At 38.9% G+C, this 16,523-nt stretch overlaps 2 protein-coding genes across 2 annotated transcripts in view; one reads left to right on the plus strand and one right to left on the minus strand.

The window, feature by feature from the left end:
• Nucleotides 1-529: 529 nt before the first annotated feature.
• On the plus strand, nucleotides 530-5,869 carry LOC306762101 (gremlin-2-like; the record flags this gene model as incomplete). The annotated part of the gene is made up of 2 exons (XM_079248497.1): nucleotides 530-759; nucleotides 5,290-5,869. Exon 2 carries the CDS (start codon nucleotides 5,291-5,293, stop codon nucleotides 5,867-5,869), a length of 579 nt encoding a protein of 192 aa, XP_079104623.1. The 5' UTR covers nucleotides 530-759; nucleotide 5,290.
• Nucleotides 5,870-7,494: 1,625 nt separating this feature from the next.
• fmn2a (formin 2a) overlaps nucleotides 7,495-16,523 on the minus strand; it is a gene marked incomplete at both ends in the record, with an annotated part of 37,352 nt that continues 28,323 nt past the window's right edge. The window contains 5 exons of the mRNA XM_079249203.1: nucleotides 7,495-7,521; nucleotides 7,771-7,852; nucleotides 8,875-9,024; nucleotides 9,913-9,964; nucleotides 14,174-14,266. Of these exons, the coding sequence (XP_079105329.1) occupies nucleotides 7,495-7,521; nucleotides 7,771-7,852; nucleotides 8,875-9,024; nucleotides 9,913-9,964; nucleotides 14,174-14,266 (404 nt within the window). The remainder of the gene's footprint in view (nucleotides 7,522-7,770; nucleotides 7,853-8,874; nucleotides 9,025-9,912; nucleotides 9,965-14,173; nucleotides 14,267-16,523) is intronic.

Raw genomic sequence — 16,523 nt, forward strand, 5'->3', positions numbered from 1 at the left:
GTTTAAGTGCCAATGTGAATTTATGATTTGAGGGGTTTGCAGAGGACCATTGTTTATTCATTCTCTCCTCTTTTATTGTCTCTGCTGGGAAAATCTCCAAAACTTACTTAAAATGGAAGTGAAAATGTTGAACACAGGCAGAGGGGAGGAGATGGAAACGGGGTAAAGTGGTTATTTTCTACGGTTCGACCAAAGAAAACTGTTTGAAAAATGAACATACTTTACATGTATATTACTGCATATTAATAGACAGACATATGTAGAGACACGTCAGAGACTTAAATGAAAGCAGTGAAGCTGAGTTTGATTCACACAATAACTAGGGCCAATAGGAGAAAACCCTCCCAGTTTTGAGGAAGGAGGTGGGGTGGTGGGGATACAAACTAAGGCAGGCTTTACAGTGACTCAAACACTCTCATAGACAGACTGCAGACAGTCTCCACAACACTAAGATATGGGCTTACTGTGACTGAACTAAAGCTTCTGCCTTGAACCAGACAGACTTTAAAAAGAAAATTAGACTCCAAGAAAGAAAGATGAGCTGCGACTTGCCAAGGACGATGGAAAACTGACCAGGTCCATCACTTCTCACTGCTTTTAGTGGGGAAAAGTGGAGCAAAGACAAGCCTGAGGATACTACAGATTATGTTGCCATGGAAACCGAAACCTGGAAGCAGACGCAAGGACCACTGAACAGGGACAGTCTCCACTGAATGCTTCCTCGACACATTACTATCCAGCTGTACACTGTTGTGAGAGGTAAATGAACCATCTGTCATGCTTCACCGTCTTAACATGCTGATGTACAATTTAATACTTTATTTCAGGGTTAAAGAGACTGGTTAGTAGTTTTACAAGTTTAAAGAGAAAGCAATAAGCAGAGGAGTTTATGTCTGTCAACGACTAAAACAAATAGCACAAACAAATTATATTTTGACTGAATAATTTTGAAAAGATTGCTACAAATTTACAGAGTATATTACCCTCCCCCATCATTACTGGCTAAATTGTCACTGCATAAAATTTTAAAATAATCTTCTGAGATGGACATTTTGTAGACTAAGGAGGACATTGCATTTAGAGATTATGTATTTCCAAGTACATAACTCTTTGGATTCGGTGAGTACTGGTACGATGTATCTCACGTGAGCGTAAGACTGGGTGACTCAGTGAGTGTAGCAGTGACTAAGCGCAGAGCCATGTAATCGGAGAAGTAGCATTTGCAGAGTTATTTCATATTTCTGCCAACAAAGATGGTCTGATTCCCACTGGGGCCACCCATTGTAAAAATATACACCCTCAAGACACTGCAAGGTGTCCCGGATAAAAGTGTCAACTGAATTACTATAATTAGTGGCTGGAGGTTACCGATGATTAGTGTTATGAGTAAGTGAATTAGTGAGTGATGACAGCAAGTTGTACTGTGCTTCTCAGCAAGATTAAGAGTGTTTGATCCTTCCAGCGAACAAGGAAAGGAGAATGAGGCATAATTGTGAAAACAATAAACCATTATTTATATGTGCAGAATAATCTCTTCTTTCTCCCCACTCATGGTTCAGGTGTATGGTCCTGTGTGTATTCTTACTGTGTACTGTGTTTAATCATATGTGTGCTTCTATATATTCAAGTTTGAGTGTGAATATATGGGTGCATGAGTGTGTGTGTGTATTTCTACAGTATGCGTGCGGTGAATGGTGGGGAGTATGCCTTATGATCCTGCTTACGGCTCTGGTGACTGCACCACCTTGTACAATCTGCTCTGATGTCAAAGAGGATTTAGCACAAAGACACACTGCAGTTTCTTTGGCAACAGAAAACACTTCAATGCAAGCTTATAGGTAAATATAGGTAAAATATAGGTAAAAAAAGAATAAAGTCTACTAAAGAGTAATGAAATAGCATAACACTTACGGGCACACCTTTACAACATTAGTAATGTGACTGACTATAAGGACTGAAAATCCTGTTTGTGCTTCAAACATTCAAAACTTGTGTCTTGAAGCCAAACAATTCTCAAAATAGCTTTTTTTCTCTAATTCTACTAATTCTAATCTTGCAAAAAAAATACATCAAATATATATTTTATGTTGTTTAAAGCATGCAGAATATGTATTTGTAGTCTATGATTTAAACAAGCTGGTCTACATAACATGACACAGCGAAACAAGGTGAAATGAGAACATTTGTTAGTGATATGAGGAAACAAAAGCCTCAAACTTTAAGCTTTAAGTGGGAATAAGTGGCTCTAATGGTTGCTGCTACATATCATCCTGATCTGCTGTGGAATCACCTGTGCCATCATAATGTCTCTAATTGCCCTGTATCTTCCACTAAAACAGTTTATGTCACTCAGGCGAAGTAGCTGCCTTACATACTTGCCAGTACATAGCTTGGAAAGCACTAATATCTAGGCTGTAAGTCATTATCAAGATGGATTGTGGTGACAAATGGCTGCCCAAAGTGCCTAAAGCAGCCTCCTGGCAATGTTGGCATTAAGCACATTTACACAGCAAAGCCCCCGAAAGGAGTGCCCCAACCACCAACTGTTAATGAGCCAACAGTCAAGTGTAGTTTGGGAAAATACAATCCGCAAACACAGATAATGACATGGTTCCTCTTTGTGTAATTGGCTCGGAGTGAAAACACTTTATTTACCTCTTTATCCCACTTTTTTTCTGTACTACATCCAGTGTATGTGTGTTGGAGCCTGTGTGTGCATGCATGTGTTTGATTGCATGCATCAATGTGGTTCCAAAGGCGTGCATGTATGTGTGTGTGTGTGTGTGTGTGTGTGGCTGCCCTTGTGTGACTGAGGTTTGAGCTGCACGGTGAATTAAATGCAGTTCTACTGTAATTAACTGCACTTACCAGTCTCCGTATGAGACTTACTGACGCACCGATAATTGAGGCATCAGGTTTTGTTTGTTTTAACCTGCCTTTGAAGACATGCTGGGAAGACATTCACATGGTTTAGTGGAAATACATCTGTGTGTGTACAAATTAGAAAGTCTTGAAAAGATTTCTTTTGTTCCTTAACAGTCAAATAACTTAAATATGAACATATTTCACAGCCATATTGGAGACTGTCATGACTAATTGGGGGGGAAAAAAGACCCATTGTTATCCAGACGGAAACATTACCATGGCATTATCATGCCATTCTTTAAAACAAAACACAGCAAGTTCCCGCTGATGATAATAGTTGTTTTCCAAAAGGTTTGTGTCTAGCTCAGCAGTCTCTGGTATTTGTTTCTGGTATATGTAATTTCATTAGAGGTTTGAATTTTGGAACCAAGGTCTGCCACAGTTCAGTGAAGCAAATCCAAAGAATTTGTGGTTCTGGTAAAACATAAAGCTGTGTTTGTGGACAATATTAGTGTTCAGCAGACAGAAAAGTCCAGTTCAGTTCGGTCTCAGCATTAACACAGAAAACCACAGTCTCCTTCCGTCTCCAGGACTGCGTGATGATTAGTGTCATGAAAAAATAAAGAGACAAGCAGCTTGTGGAGAGATATACAGTTGTGGGAGGAGGGCCTATATCATCCATGAAGCCCAAGAGGTACTGGTTTTGTTTCTCAGTGGGTCGTCTGTCCCAAACTTCAAAATCTCTTTGACCTCTCTCTCACTATTGTTTTTCCCGACCACTAACCACCCACCCATCTGCCTGAGGACTCACCCAGAGCCTCTGAATCTCTACCCCAAAACCTCAATTTGTCTTACAGCAGAGATTAATGAGGATAGCTTGTCAGGGCCCGTACTATCATGATCAGGTTAAGTTTAGGAGTAGAAAAGGAAGCTCAGCTGCTGACTATATGGGCCATCAGTCATGGCCTATGTACACAGTTGGTCAGGTCACCCCCCCCCCCCCAATCCTCTGAGTCCCCTGGGCTATCCAGAGTATAGCTCAGCAGTCACGGGGTGCCTCTTTGAGGGACAGATAGGAGTATGCACACAGGAGCAGAGCTTATTCCCCTGACATGGATTTCATGCAGTTTAAACTGATACACAGCAGGAGTAAGACAGTGCAGCACAAGACAAATGAGACTACTGTATATGGAAGGTAGATCTTCAGAAGATGAAGTGGGGTCATGACTTCTTGATGGAGTGGGTGGTGGAATATCAACAGGAATCTTATAGTTAGGTTTTTCCAACCCCACAATAGGTGTGAGTGGGTATGAGACCCAAACCAAAAGAATCAGCTTAGATTTATACACTAGAAGGACAAAGAGCTGCTGTTTAGATTATGGCAAGTGCTTTTGGGACAGTTACAGAAAGACCTGCATGCTCATGCTGCTTTGATGGAGCAGCCAAGACCCAAGGATCAAGGGCAGAAACCAAAATCGGATTATGTTAAAGTAATTTGTTTCCTGTCACAGCAAGTTGCAGGTCCGGGAGGACGAAAGTGATCATACAAATTTGCACAGCAAAGAAGAATTTGTGCGTAGTAGCAGCCAATGGCCTTGAGGCAGTTTGGTTTTCCATCAGAATTTCTGACTTGATGTCATGCAATGCTTGTCAAGAACAACATCTGCTGAAAAGATGCTTGAGTGATAGTCAAAAATGTGCTGGCAGAAATACTGACAGCATGCACAGGGGCGGATACTCCATCCTGAATGGCAGAGAAATCACTTCTCCAGATCCTTCTGGTCAAACATGATGAGGAAGACACTATAGTGATTATGGACACTGTGGGTCACTCTCAGTTCAGTTTTCTTCATAGTATATCACCAGAGTAAAAAAAAAAAAGTGAACTCCCAAAGGGAACTGTACAGTTCCTCAACTCTTCCCCTAATAACATGCAGATGGGCCCCTCTAATGCCTGTTTACATATCCGCGGCATAGTTCATGACTAAAGTAAGCAAAGCCCTAATTATTTTACCCAGCGACGGGACCAATAAAATCAACTTCCCCTTCTCGTTATGGGTGTTTAAGTGTATCCTTTGATGGCAGGGTTTTGTTTATTTTTAGAAGAATTGCATAGCCGAGAGGAAAGCAAATAGAAGTAATGACACAGGGATGCTGACAAATGGGGGTCCTGGTGATGGATTCATTTTCTCAATGATGCCTGGAGGGCTTGGACTGCAAAGGTGGCTCAACTTGAATGTTCTTTCCCAAATTGCAATTATAACTGACTTCGTATAAAGTAAGATTTTGCTGTCGCATAACTGTCTTGTATCATCTCATTCAGCTTCAGTTTTAAGAATTCACGTTTTCATTTTACAGCAGGTGGTCTATTGTTTTTCATTTGTGTCAAACGATAATCTTCTCTTTTCTTTTTCCCCCTTGCAGAATGCTGTGGAGAATAACTATCCCCATCATACTAGCTGGGGTACTCTGCATCAATGCAGAAAGCAAAAAACCCCGTCCCCAGGGCGCCATCCCTTCCCCATACAAGACCAAAGGCAACCTATCCGCAGAGCGTCACCACAGGCTACTACAGCAGAAGCCAGAGGTGCTCTCCTCTAGCAGAGAGGCCTTGGTTGTGACAGAGCGCCGTTACCTCCGCAGAGACTGGTGCAAGACCCAACCCCTTCGCCAAACAATCAGCGAAGAGGGCTGTCGCAGCCGCACTGTGGTCAACCGTTTTTGCTACGGCCAGTGCAACTCCTTCTACATCCCGCGTCACATGGGCCCCAGCTCGGGTCAGGGACAGAATAGAGGCCAGTCTTCGGGCTCTGGAAGAAAAAGCCACAACAAAGCCCAGGAGCCTTTTCAGTCCTGCTCCTTCTGCAGACCACATCGCATCACGCAGCTCACAGTCCAGCTAGACTGTCCAGACCTGCAGCCCCCCTTCAGACACCGTAAGGTGCAGAGGGTCAAACAGTGTCGCTGTATGTCTGTGGACATGAGGGGACATAGGAAATTGTGAAGGAGAACTCAAAGGCCTTTTAAATTGCAAATGACATGCGTGTGCCGTCAGAGGTCTTTGCCAAACAAGGGATGGCTTTAAGTGGAACTATTCTACAACATGTTCAACAAATAATGGAGCATACAATGAAATGACATGGAAATGGTGCTACACAAAGGCTAAACATTGATTTAATTAGAGGCTTGCAGCCATGCTGTCATGTCAGCACAGCTGAAAAAGAATTATTCATGTGACAAGAGACACTGATGCTAAAGCTGCCAGACTTTAATGAGCAACTTTGCCCGTCCCTCTTATTTCATAACCTAAGGGAGTTACAAATGTCTCCATCAGCCACAAGACATGGACACTGAGGAGGACTTTGCTGACAATGCAGTGCCTTAAAATGTATTTTATAAAGGTTTTTGTAACACGAGAAGTTTTCTTGCAGGTGGGTCTATGCTAAAGTTTTTACCCTGTTGTACAACAGTTACATTATCTTTTCCATAAAGTCTAGGATGTCTATAGTTGATGCTGAACAAAAAATTCACAACGCATAAGGCGCCGCAGCAGTGGCCAGTTGCATCCACCTGCTTGTAAACTACATTTTCCATATACTAACCAGTCAGAAAACAATACTGCAGCATGTATAATGGTGGTGAAACATTATAGACAGTATATATATATGTGTATATATATATATATATGTGTGTTTCAAATATATTAAATCTATTTCATATTAAACATCTGAGTTTTGTTTAATCACAATTTGACAATGATAACCAACAGTTTGTTAAAAAATGTAAGCAGTTTCTTTTATTCAATAAATATAGTTTTGCATGGTCAAAAGATGTTTAATGAGAACACTGAAGGTATTGCACATGAAAGTCACATGACATGGTCCTTTTTGCTTTCTTATTGAGTTCAAACACTCAAACCAGGAAAGGCAACAAAGCCGGCATAGGATTTAGCTTAAAATAAAGCACTTTGACATTACTGTTGGATAAAATAGTAGGAACTTTTCTCACTCCACTTTGGCATGACTTTTCTTTTGGATAAGAAAAACAGTAAAATACAAGAGATTAAATAAAAAAGGTTCTGTCAGTTTTCAGCCTGTGTGAAGCAGATTTTTCTTTTTTATATGTAACACTTAAAGATGAGAAATCTTCAAAATCAAACCCTGTTCCTCGGCCCAAATTTGTCTCCTCTGTGCAATAAGGCACTTTTTGCCTGTCAGGTGTTTCAAACCAACCCCTCTGAAAATAATGTGCTTGTCCTTGATAAGGCAGATGTAGGAAGGAAGTGTTTATAAAAACTCTGCTCGCAAAACTGCACTGAAAAGTCAAAGAGGATACATTTAGTTAATACTGAAAGTTTACATATTGTGCTACAAATATCAAAGTTGTGAACATTTTACTGTGAAAATCATTAAAAATCTCAACGTTCCATTTAAAAGTGTGAGTGCTTTCAAAGTCTGGCTGTGCTTGAAAGGATTCATTTGACTTTTCAACCATTCACTTTGAAAAGCTCACATAAAAGCAGCAGATAAATACCAAAGACATAAAAAATTCTTTAAAAAAAAAAAAAAGATGGGCCATATCAGATTGTGCTTCCGCATTGGGTTTGCTGATGATTTTCCATCTTCTGCTTCAGATCTTCTTTCCCAGTTTTGCTTTCTGTGTACATAAAAAACAGGTCTTGGTTATTTACTGTCAGCAGCCCTGGCATGCATCCCAACAGCTTACTGTAAAAAGAGTTATGTCCTAACATCCAGACAAGCATTTGTAAGCAGTTGAGGCTTTCAGGTGAGGAAACATTTTGCAGGATGAAAACAAAGAAATGCAGATTAAACGAAAAAAAAAAAAAAAAAAAAAAAAAGAAAGAAAGACCACACAGTGACAAAAAAAATAAGTTAAACAACATACTATTCCAGTGGCATTTTTGGTCGTCACATTGTAGGAAGACTTCTGCCTGGCCTGTTTAAAGCTTTCTTCAGCCATTTTCACCCTGAAAAAAGACCAACAGTGACCACCAGTGATCTTCAAAGGCCTCAAAAGCAAATATTTGGAGGGACACACATTTATTCACAAGGCTGAAATTTACCATTTGCGAAATTTTCAGCTTTCACCACACAGTCTTTGGTTATGTAAACAGAATGACTGATTTGTCAAAGGGACAGTCTCAGACATAATTCATGCAGTTTATTGCTGCATGGAGAGGACAAGCAGGACGATTCATTTCTGACAGTCTGCATATTGGTATTAAGACTTTAACATTACATAACATATTTTGCAAATTTTTGTTCCTCTTGACCAGGTCATGTTTGAAAATGAGGAGTTGCTTCAAACTGTTTTAATTAATAAAATAAAGGCCAAATAAATGAAAAAATATGTCCGGTCTTTTCTCCTTTCTTATATACTACATGTGTCTGTGCTAAACGCTTGCATGTCCACACAGCGCAGGTGAGGATATATTGTCCCTCATGAATTTAAAAGGAAAACCAGCAGACAGAAAACTGGGATGATCGCCTGTGGCAAAGGGCAAAAAGTTAATGCTTTCAAATTTATTTTTATTCTTTCCTACTGAACAAGCAAAGCCTGTGACATTTGAGTCCTCTTACAAATATGCTATCACAAGTCAATCTTCATTGCAAACGATGGACTAATTTGCCATTTGTTGACATATGCAACAATATCTTTCTATTCATCGAACCACTGGAAGCCAACTGGATGGCGAATACGCTCCTCTCATTACTGGGGTGAGGACAAAGATTTGGGTCATTTGCACTCTTTTCCCCTCATGAATTTCAATGAAAGTGATATGATCTTCAGTGAGCACAAGCTGTACTGCAAGTTATTAATGACACAAAAATGTAAGTTAGGGAGATTCCAAAATGTAGGAAAATTGTTGCATCTGTAATGGAATTTTAAGTTTATGATAAATTATCTGAGCAAGATTTGAGTTTTGTTCACCAATAAACAAAGACTGTCTGTAAAATGCACCTCTTTCATATTGTAACATTTCCTCACCGTTCCTGTAACAACAACTTATTCTGCCTCTTCCACTGCTCTTTAAAGTCTGTAGAAAACTCATGCCAAATAGAGAAGAATGTGTTGGGAGAGACTTCCTTCTCCCCTGCTTTGGGTTTAACTGAGAAGGACACAGTCAGCTCCAAAAAGCTGAGGACAGAGAACAAAAACATTACTTCAAGGCCAAACTCTTACAACATGAGATTACAGCAACCTACTCAGATTGTTGTAAAACTTGGCAGAGTTGCACCAACACACAAAATATCAAAGTCTTAGAACTATGTAGTTTTACAGAGATTTGATAGAACAACATAAAGAGCCCAAAACAATGAGAACTGCACATTTCAGAACACGAAAAGCTAATTATATCACAAAAACACATCAGTCAGTTAAGTGAGATGGTACATCTACAGTATCACAGCTAAAACACATCCTATGTAAGGTTTTTGCTTTGCACTGAGCATAAATACCTTTATTTGTGCATAAATACACTTTCATGTAACATTTAAGTAGAGCTGAGAGAATGGTTAATGTAGAGTATGAAAAGGAGACAAAGTAAGATTCTTCAAATAAAAGCCTTATATGGAAGCAGATGACATGCGGTAAAGTGTTAAATGTGGCAGCCATTTGCAGTGGATCAATATAGCCAACAGGTTAGGTTCTCTTTGTTTGGAGTCTGCCATAGGAACGCATTCCAAGCTAGCAGAAGCAGAAGCCTGGAGCCATAGCTGTCTACTCTTGCTCCACTTAGATAAACAACGTAGACACCACATCGGGGGCCTCACGTCTGCTGAAGGCCTGCTCTGATGGCCTGCAACTTTCATGTAACTGGAGGAACCGAGAGGTATAAATATTGACAAAGCAAAGAGATGATGTTTCTGCTTTGCAGAGCGAATGTATCACTTCAAACTGCCTTGGACTGCTTTATTTTCAGATTTACAGCAATGATCACCGCTTTGACACTTGGAGGAAACAGAAGTAGCTGCATTTGTTTTTCAAGATTTTGCAAAAAAACGTTTCAACTCAAAAAGCACTTACATCTTCTGAGTGTCTGCCAACTGCTTCTCCTGCATTTCCAGCTCAGTTTTGGCTGCAAAATAGAGAAAACAAAGGAAAAAAATAATAGAGTTCATTTGTAAATAGTGAATATTGACATATCTTGACATACCTGTAGCAACAAATCATTGTCTTCTTTAAACAGGAAGATTTAAGATGTCACCGTTTCTTCTTGACTCAATCTTTTTCAGGGTCAACGCTGTGCCACCCCATTATTAAGTGTTGGATTGTCTGGTGTTGCACAACTGACACATGAGCGGTGCAACTCGCAGAACAAGTGCTTCTTTGTCTGATGTTACTTCTTATGGAGACAGATGACTCTGCCTGCACACGTGTGCATATCTGACTGCATGTGTGAGATGTGAGCAAAAGAAAGAATCTTAGAGTTTGGCACAGAGAAGAAATTTCCAGCAGAACAACCCAGATCAGCATCATTTGGACTACGTAGTCAGTGCAGGTGAATGTTGACCCCTTTTCACATTCATAGATTTTTCAGCTCATTTTAAAATGTAACGGAGCAGTGAGGGCGTCAGTCTATCTCTCTTGTGTATCTATTGTGCCACTTTTTAACCGTCCAAAAATAAGACATTCAATCCTTTCCAGAGTCCCTGATTGCTGTTGAAAGACTAAAATGACGCATAACTTGTACTGGACTTTCTGTGTGACAATGGATGAGACAGAGGGTATTTCCTGGCACAGATCTGGGCTCTGCTTTTATCCAGGGAATATCTGGTTGTGATGTGTAAGTGAAGACCCCAATAAATGAGCAAAGCACAATACTAAATCACTCTGAGGCCAAAATCATGTACTTCACTTCCAAGTGGCCATTAATTTATGTTTAAACACTGGAGGAAATGTAACTGTGCTTGCCATGTATTTATTATGCTTACTATACTTTATTTTCAGGTATAAATCATTTCAGATGGATTAACTTTCCCCTTGCACAGAATGATTAATTTTAAATAGAATTATCCACTAATTGCATTGTGATGAGATAATGTCATATTGGCATGAATACATTTTATAAACACTGATTTTTCAACCTAATCAAAGATTAAAAGCAGTTCCAGGAACTGTCTTTCTTTCATGTCATTTCACTTATAACAGATCAGCGTATCCAACGTTTCATTTGAGCATAAAGTGTTAGCAAACATTAAGATTTGCAGTTTCTGGTCCATTTAAGCGCACTGGCTTTAGTTGCAGCCAACCCCAACAGTTTGACATCAGTCTTACTACTAGTTTTCCCATCCATCAGAAACAGATTATCACATCGATGGTGATCTCCTGCTAGTCCTGTTGGCTCCATCGGAGACCTGCATGCATGAGAATTTGTGAAGTGAGCGGAGAAAATTGAGCTAGACCAAACAGCCGAGCTCCAACAAGTCCGCTCCCACTGTTATTCTGTGGTTAGTTTCATGGTCAGAAAACAAACAAAAGCGGTTTAAACAGTGGAGCCAGAAACAGTTTAACCTCAGGCTCTTTAGAAATTACAGAAATAACAAAAAAAAAAAAGACGTTTGACTGTTCATTCTTTCTACCGCTGCAGTGGAGGAACCCCAAGAATCCCGTTTGTAGCCTTTTGAATAACATATCCATGATACACTGCTTACATTCTGCTCTCAGAGGAAAAACCTCATCATTTACATCAAAGAGAAGGTTCACATATTTTTCTCAAACACACATATATGGAGAAGAAAGGAAAGGGGATGGAGGTGGAAAAGGGAGAGGTGCTTTCATCTGCAGATTTCCTTCAAAGTGGACAGTGAGCTTTGCTGCTAAAGAACATGTGCTATGTATTATACTCTCATTTGAATACAAAAGCAGTTGGGAGAGGGCCTGTGAGCAGAGTCCTCCAGGAAGATCGGTCACAGTTAACTGAATGTACACAGGGTCAAAGCCAGTGCCTCATAAAGAATGATAATTGACTTGTTATGTTAAAACAAGCATAAAATGCTAAGTCTTACACATTTGATGTGGACCACAATCTCCCAATATTGTTGTACATGTCAAATTTTTAAGATAAACATCTGTCTGTTTGACATCTGGTAGACGTGACATATAAACACTATAATATTCTCTGTGGATGTTCACATGATATTCAGACAAATAACACTAGTATTCTCCTAGGCTGAAAAAACTCAGGAAGAACAGCAATTAAATTTCGTATGGTGCTCAGAAGATGAATCCTAATCATGTTGGTGAACCGCTAGTTTTTCATCCAATGTCACTGGAAACCCAAAGTTTTCATTTTGCTTGTCAAATATCTCAACATCTGCTTGATGGATTGGCACAAAACTTTTCATCTCATGCCACCATGAGGTTGGGATTTGTGTTTTTGACTCAAATGTCTAGACAGCTATGGGATGGATTGTGATGAAATTTGTTGCAGACATTTACTACTTCCCGACGGTGGACAGCAGGGGACTTTGGTGCCTCACATGTTTCATCCAGCAGAATTCAACTTTAAATTTCAACAAAAACTTGGTAATCCCCAGCACTGGGTATTCTGAATACTAATATCACTGATATTCTGAATTCTGTAGACAACCGTGTGCCCCTCGGTCTTCTTTAATTTTGATGTTATTTTGATTAATTCAGGAGATTCAGTTAAATGAGACTGGCTAACAAGTGCCATTAATAGTCATTTATCAGATTACCAAAGTAGATCTGAGTCAAAAGCAGGGAACGCTTTCATGCGCCCTGAAAAAAACTGATAAAATAAACCTGCGTGAACTTTTGAAACCATCCAGCAAACCACATGAATCAGAAATGTGTGAAGCCTGATCCATCTTGCATCATTCTGACTGGAGTAAGGTTTTGCAACATGAACAATAAATTATTCGCCTCTTACAATTTTGACCCTTTGTGTGATCGTAATAAAAAGGAGTGAATAAAAGGGCCCGACTAACCACTGCAAGTGTGATATGGAATAGAGTTTAAACTTATTTTACCACCATTTCCAATTTGTTCAGTCCCACCCAACAATATTTCCACACTCACAGGCAGTTTGATCCAAAACTAGTCATCCTGAAATCAAATTTAGGTTTATGATAAATTAGACAAATAATTTGCCTCTTCTGGTAAGTTGTGCAAAACTCACATCTAAGTTCACACCCATTTCTCAGCTTTCAATGGCAAAGTCTTTACAGTCCCCTGTCCGTATGGATGTGCTCACTGGAGGCAGTGAGCAATTTTTTTTTTTATTTTTTTTTTACCTTCATTGTACAATACAAGTTTATCTGCAAACCTCTTTAAAGTTGGGGGCATTTTCCCATCATCACCATCATTGGCCATGGGTGTTCTTGAGGTTTGGTTTCAAGCGACTGCAGAGCTGGTAACCAGAGTTTTTGTTCTTTGACCAAACAAGATTTCTGTGTTTGTCTTTGTAAAGTGGAGACCTTTCAAGTTGCCATCCATAAAGACAGGCCATGTGGTGTCAGCTCAATAGTGTGTCTTGAGATGTTGGTTCCAAAATCGCTCCTTTTCATCAGAATTGCTGCGATGCATTTGAGGTTTCACAGAAAAGCTTTTTTTATAGATTCCAAAAGTAAAGGAGATTTGCAGAAAAGTTTGCCTTGTGTGTACTGGATATTTAAAAGAAAGAAAAAAAAAGATCCATGAAATGTTAGTATTCAAGAATGAACTGTGACAGAGCACATGTAACATCTGAAGATTTTAGGGGAACCTGAAACCTTTATGGAAGTAAGAATCAGATTAACAGCAATAAAGCCTTAAAGTGTGGGGGAAAAAAAACAAAAAACTGGAGATAAAAAGTTTATATCATGTCAACAAAAGAGAAACATATTTGTGAACACAAAAACTTAAAAATCTTGTTTCACAGCGAGATAATCTCCAAACCATTTGCAAAAATACAATAATTCATTTTACAAGGATGAAGTTTTTCCATTAAAGAGGTGAATGCAACATTAATAGTGCATTCATTAGGGATTTGTTAAGCTGTGGATTTCCTGAGTATTTATAGCACTACAGCAGAGCACACTATGAAACATAACACACTACAGTGCTGGAAGTGTGGCCTGTTGCCCTCTGATAAAAAATGCTGTCAAATCCATAAGATATCACATTCCGACTACACAGATGTCAAACTGTATAGTTTACTCATGAATGGGGTACTTTTCAATAAATTTTGTTGACTAGTAAGAAAACTGAATACAGTAACATATATTCATTTTACAGACGGATTTCCTCAATAAATGTCAAGCAAAAGAAAAAATAAGCACACCTTGGCTGAGAAATTCATCCATCTTGTCCTTGAAGGGCTGCAGGTTTTCTTCAGAGGATAACTTGCAAACTTTCTCCGTTTCAGCTGAGCATGCTAAAACAACAAGAGACTATCGTAAAAGGTGGGGAATAAATATTCCAGAGCTGTAATATCTCATCCAGCATTTCTATTGTAATTACAAACCAGCTCGGCAGATCTTGCTTTGATAAATCTCTGCAGAATATCTGCTGAATAAGTGTCTGAAAAGACATAATGAGCCATAATGACTGATATGGCTCCTTTAGGAACTAGATAGGTCTGTGCTGTGATCCCAGGAGAAACTTATCGTCATGCACCATCTGTAGGGATCTGCAAAGGTGGGGAGGCTACGAGATGCTTACAGGAACAGAGGTCATGACTAGGCAAGTGGTAATTCATAGACCATATGGTGGCTCAGCCAAAAAGGTACATGGTGAGCTCCGCCGACATTGCACTACTCGCTGATGTTCTCGGACCAGCCAAGGCCAGTTCTTTGTTGCATACCAATCAGAACCCCCCCCTCCTATGGGGACTGTCATCAAAGCCCATGTCTGCTAGAGCACTCTGCTGACTCTGCTATGTAATGAAGAGGTCTGCAGGTATAGCATGTGATGATGTATTTATGAAGGGCCAGCATCTGCCACTGCCACTGGGATTGAAAGTCTGTTTCCCAGGTGAGCAACTCCATCTTTATGAATTACAAATAATGAACAGCCTAAAGAATCATTATGGCAGAGGAAAAACAATATTTGGCAACATGATTTTGGCACCTGATTGGTTTAGCAGCAAAGATACATAAAGCCTGATAGAGAACAGACCAGGTTTGGGGAATAGCTGATCAGGCTGCAAGCTCACAACCTGACACACTCACATTTGTCCATTCTTTGCACCAAAATACACAGTTTTTGTTTTTTTTCCTCAGCAATCAAATGTTTGCACTTCAGGCTTTAGAAAGTGTTGTGTACTGAGAGACTTGAAAGAGTAAAGACTGTGTGTATAGCTGCATCATTCACGAAGGGTCTTTTCACACAACTGATCAGTTAAACCTGTAAAGAATGAACAAATTTCCACCCTTTGGGTACTGATATGTCATAACAGCAAATTTATTCTTCCATGCATTTGTCTGTAGCACCACTAACGCATGTCTTTACTATTTAACTCGAGATCAAAGCCTTGATTTCAGCAATGTGGAGCTCTTTTCTTGTATTTCTATTATTCTAAGCAAATATCAGTGAATGAAAACCAGCAGTTCTTACTGGTTACAAGTATTACTGTAATCATTGCTTTAGTTTAAGTGCAAAATTTAGTAGGCAATAGGGAGTTGATCATTTTTGGCAATCGAATGGATATTTTGAGATAAAAATGTTTGGTGCTGCAAAACAAACAGATTACTTAACTTTATTTGCATTATTACTTTTTAATGTTTAATTATGATATATGCTGCACTCATCTGCATTTATTTTAGTGTGTAAAACTGAAGTAAATCATTTACTGGATGCATCATCGCATACTTCACAAACGTTTATGAACACTTGTAAAACTTTATGCACCCCATCAGACAGCTCAGCTTGTAATTATATTTATAAAATGTTTATAAACTTCTGTGGTTAAGAAAAAAAAAGTGTTTAATATTCATTTTTATGGTTCATAGTTGTGGTCATGGAATGAACTCCATTGTGTTTAGAACATCTCCTAATATATAGTACAGCACATTAATACACAAAGATGATATATTAAAAAGATGCATAGGTACAAACTATAAATTTACTTACTGGGGCTGTCGTATAAATATGCAAGCGCCAGTAGAGCTTAGTAATGGTTTTTCCATCATTCTTTTTAGGTGTTTTAATGATTTTTTTTTTTTTTTTTTTTTTTTTTAAATCCATCCTCAAATATTTCAGTTTTTCTACTTGTATACATGCTTGCTAATTATTTCTTGACAAAACTGCTTTCTTCAGGCAAAAGGCTGAATTTACTGTTGCTGCTTCATTATGTACTGTAATTCACATGAACCTGAAAACCTAAAAAGAGTTTCTAAATTAGCCAACTGTACTTTGATGTTAGTATATTTTCTGCATACAAAACAATCCATTAAAGCTGACATGTTTATTAGATTTATAGGAGGAAATTAAAAATAGAACTAAAATGTTTTTTGTTTAGTTCTGCAACATGACCAAAAGCTAAAAGATGAAAGAAGTCAGGGTTATAATTCACGAGAGTTTAAGAGTTTAACAGATTAGATTCCAATTTCTAATAGAAATTAAGTGTATGGGTTACAAATAGATAAAACATCTTTATTTTAAATCAGGGTAATATAATATATAGGCCGCTA

Source organism: Telmatherina bonti (assembly GCF_933228915.1).
Source record: "Telmatherina bonti genome assembly, chromosome: 11".
Lineage (NCBI taxonomy): Eukaryota > Metazoa > Chordata > Actinopteri > Atheriniformes > Telmatherinidae > Telmatherina > Telmatherina bonti.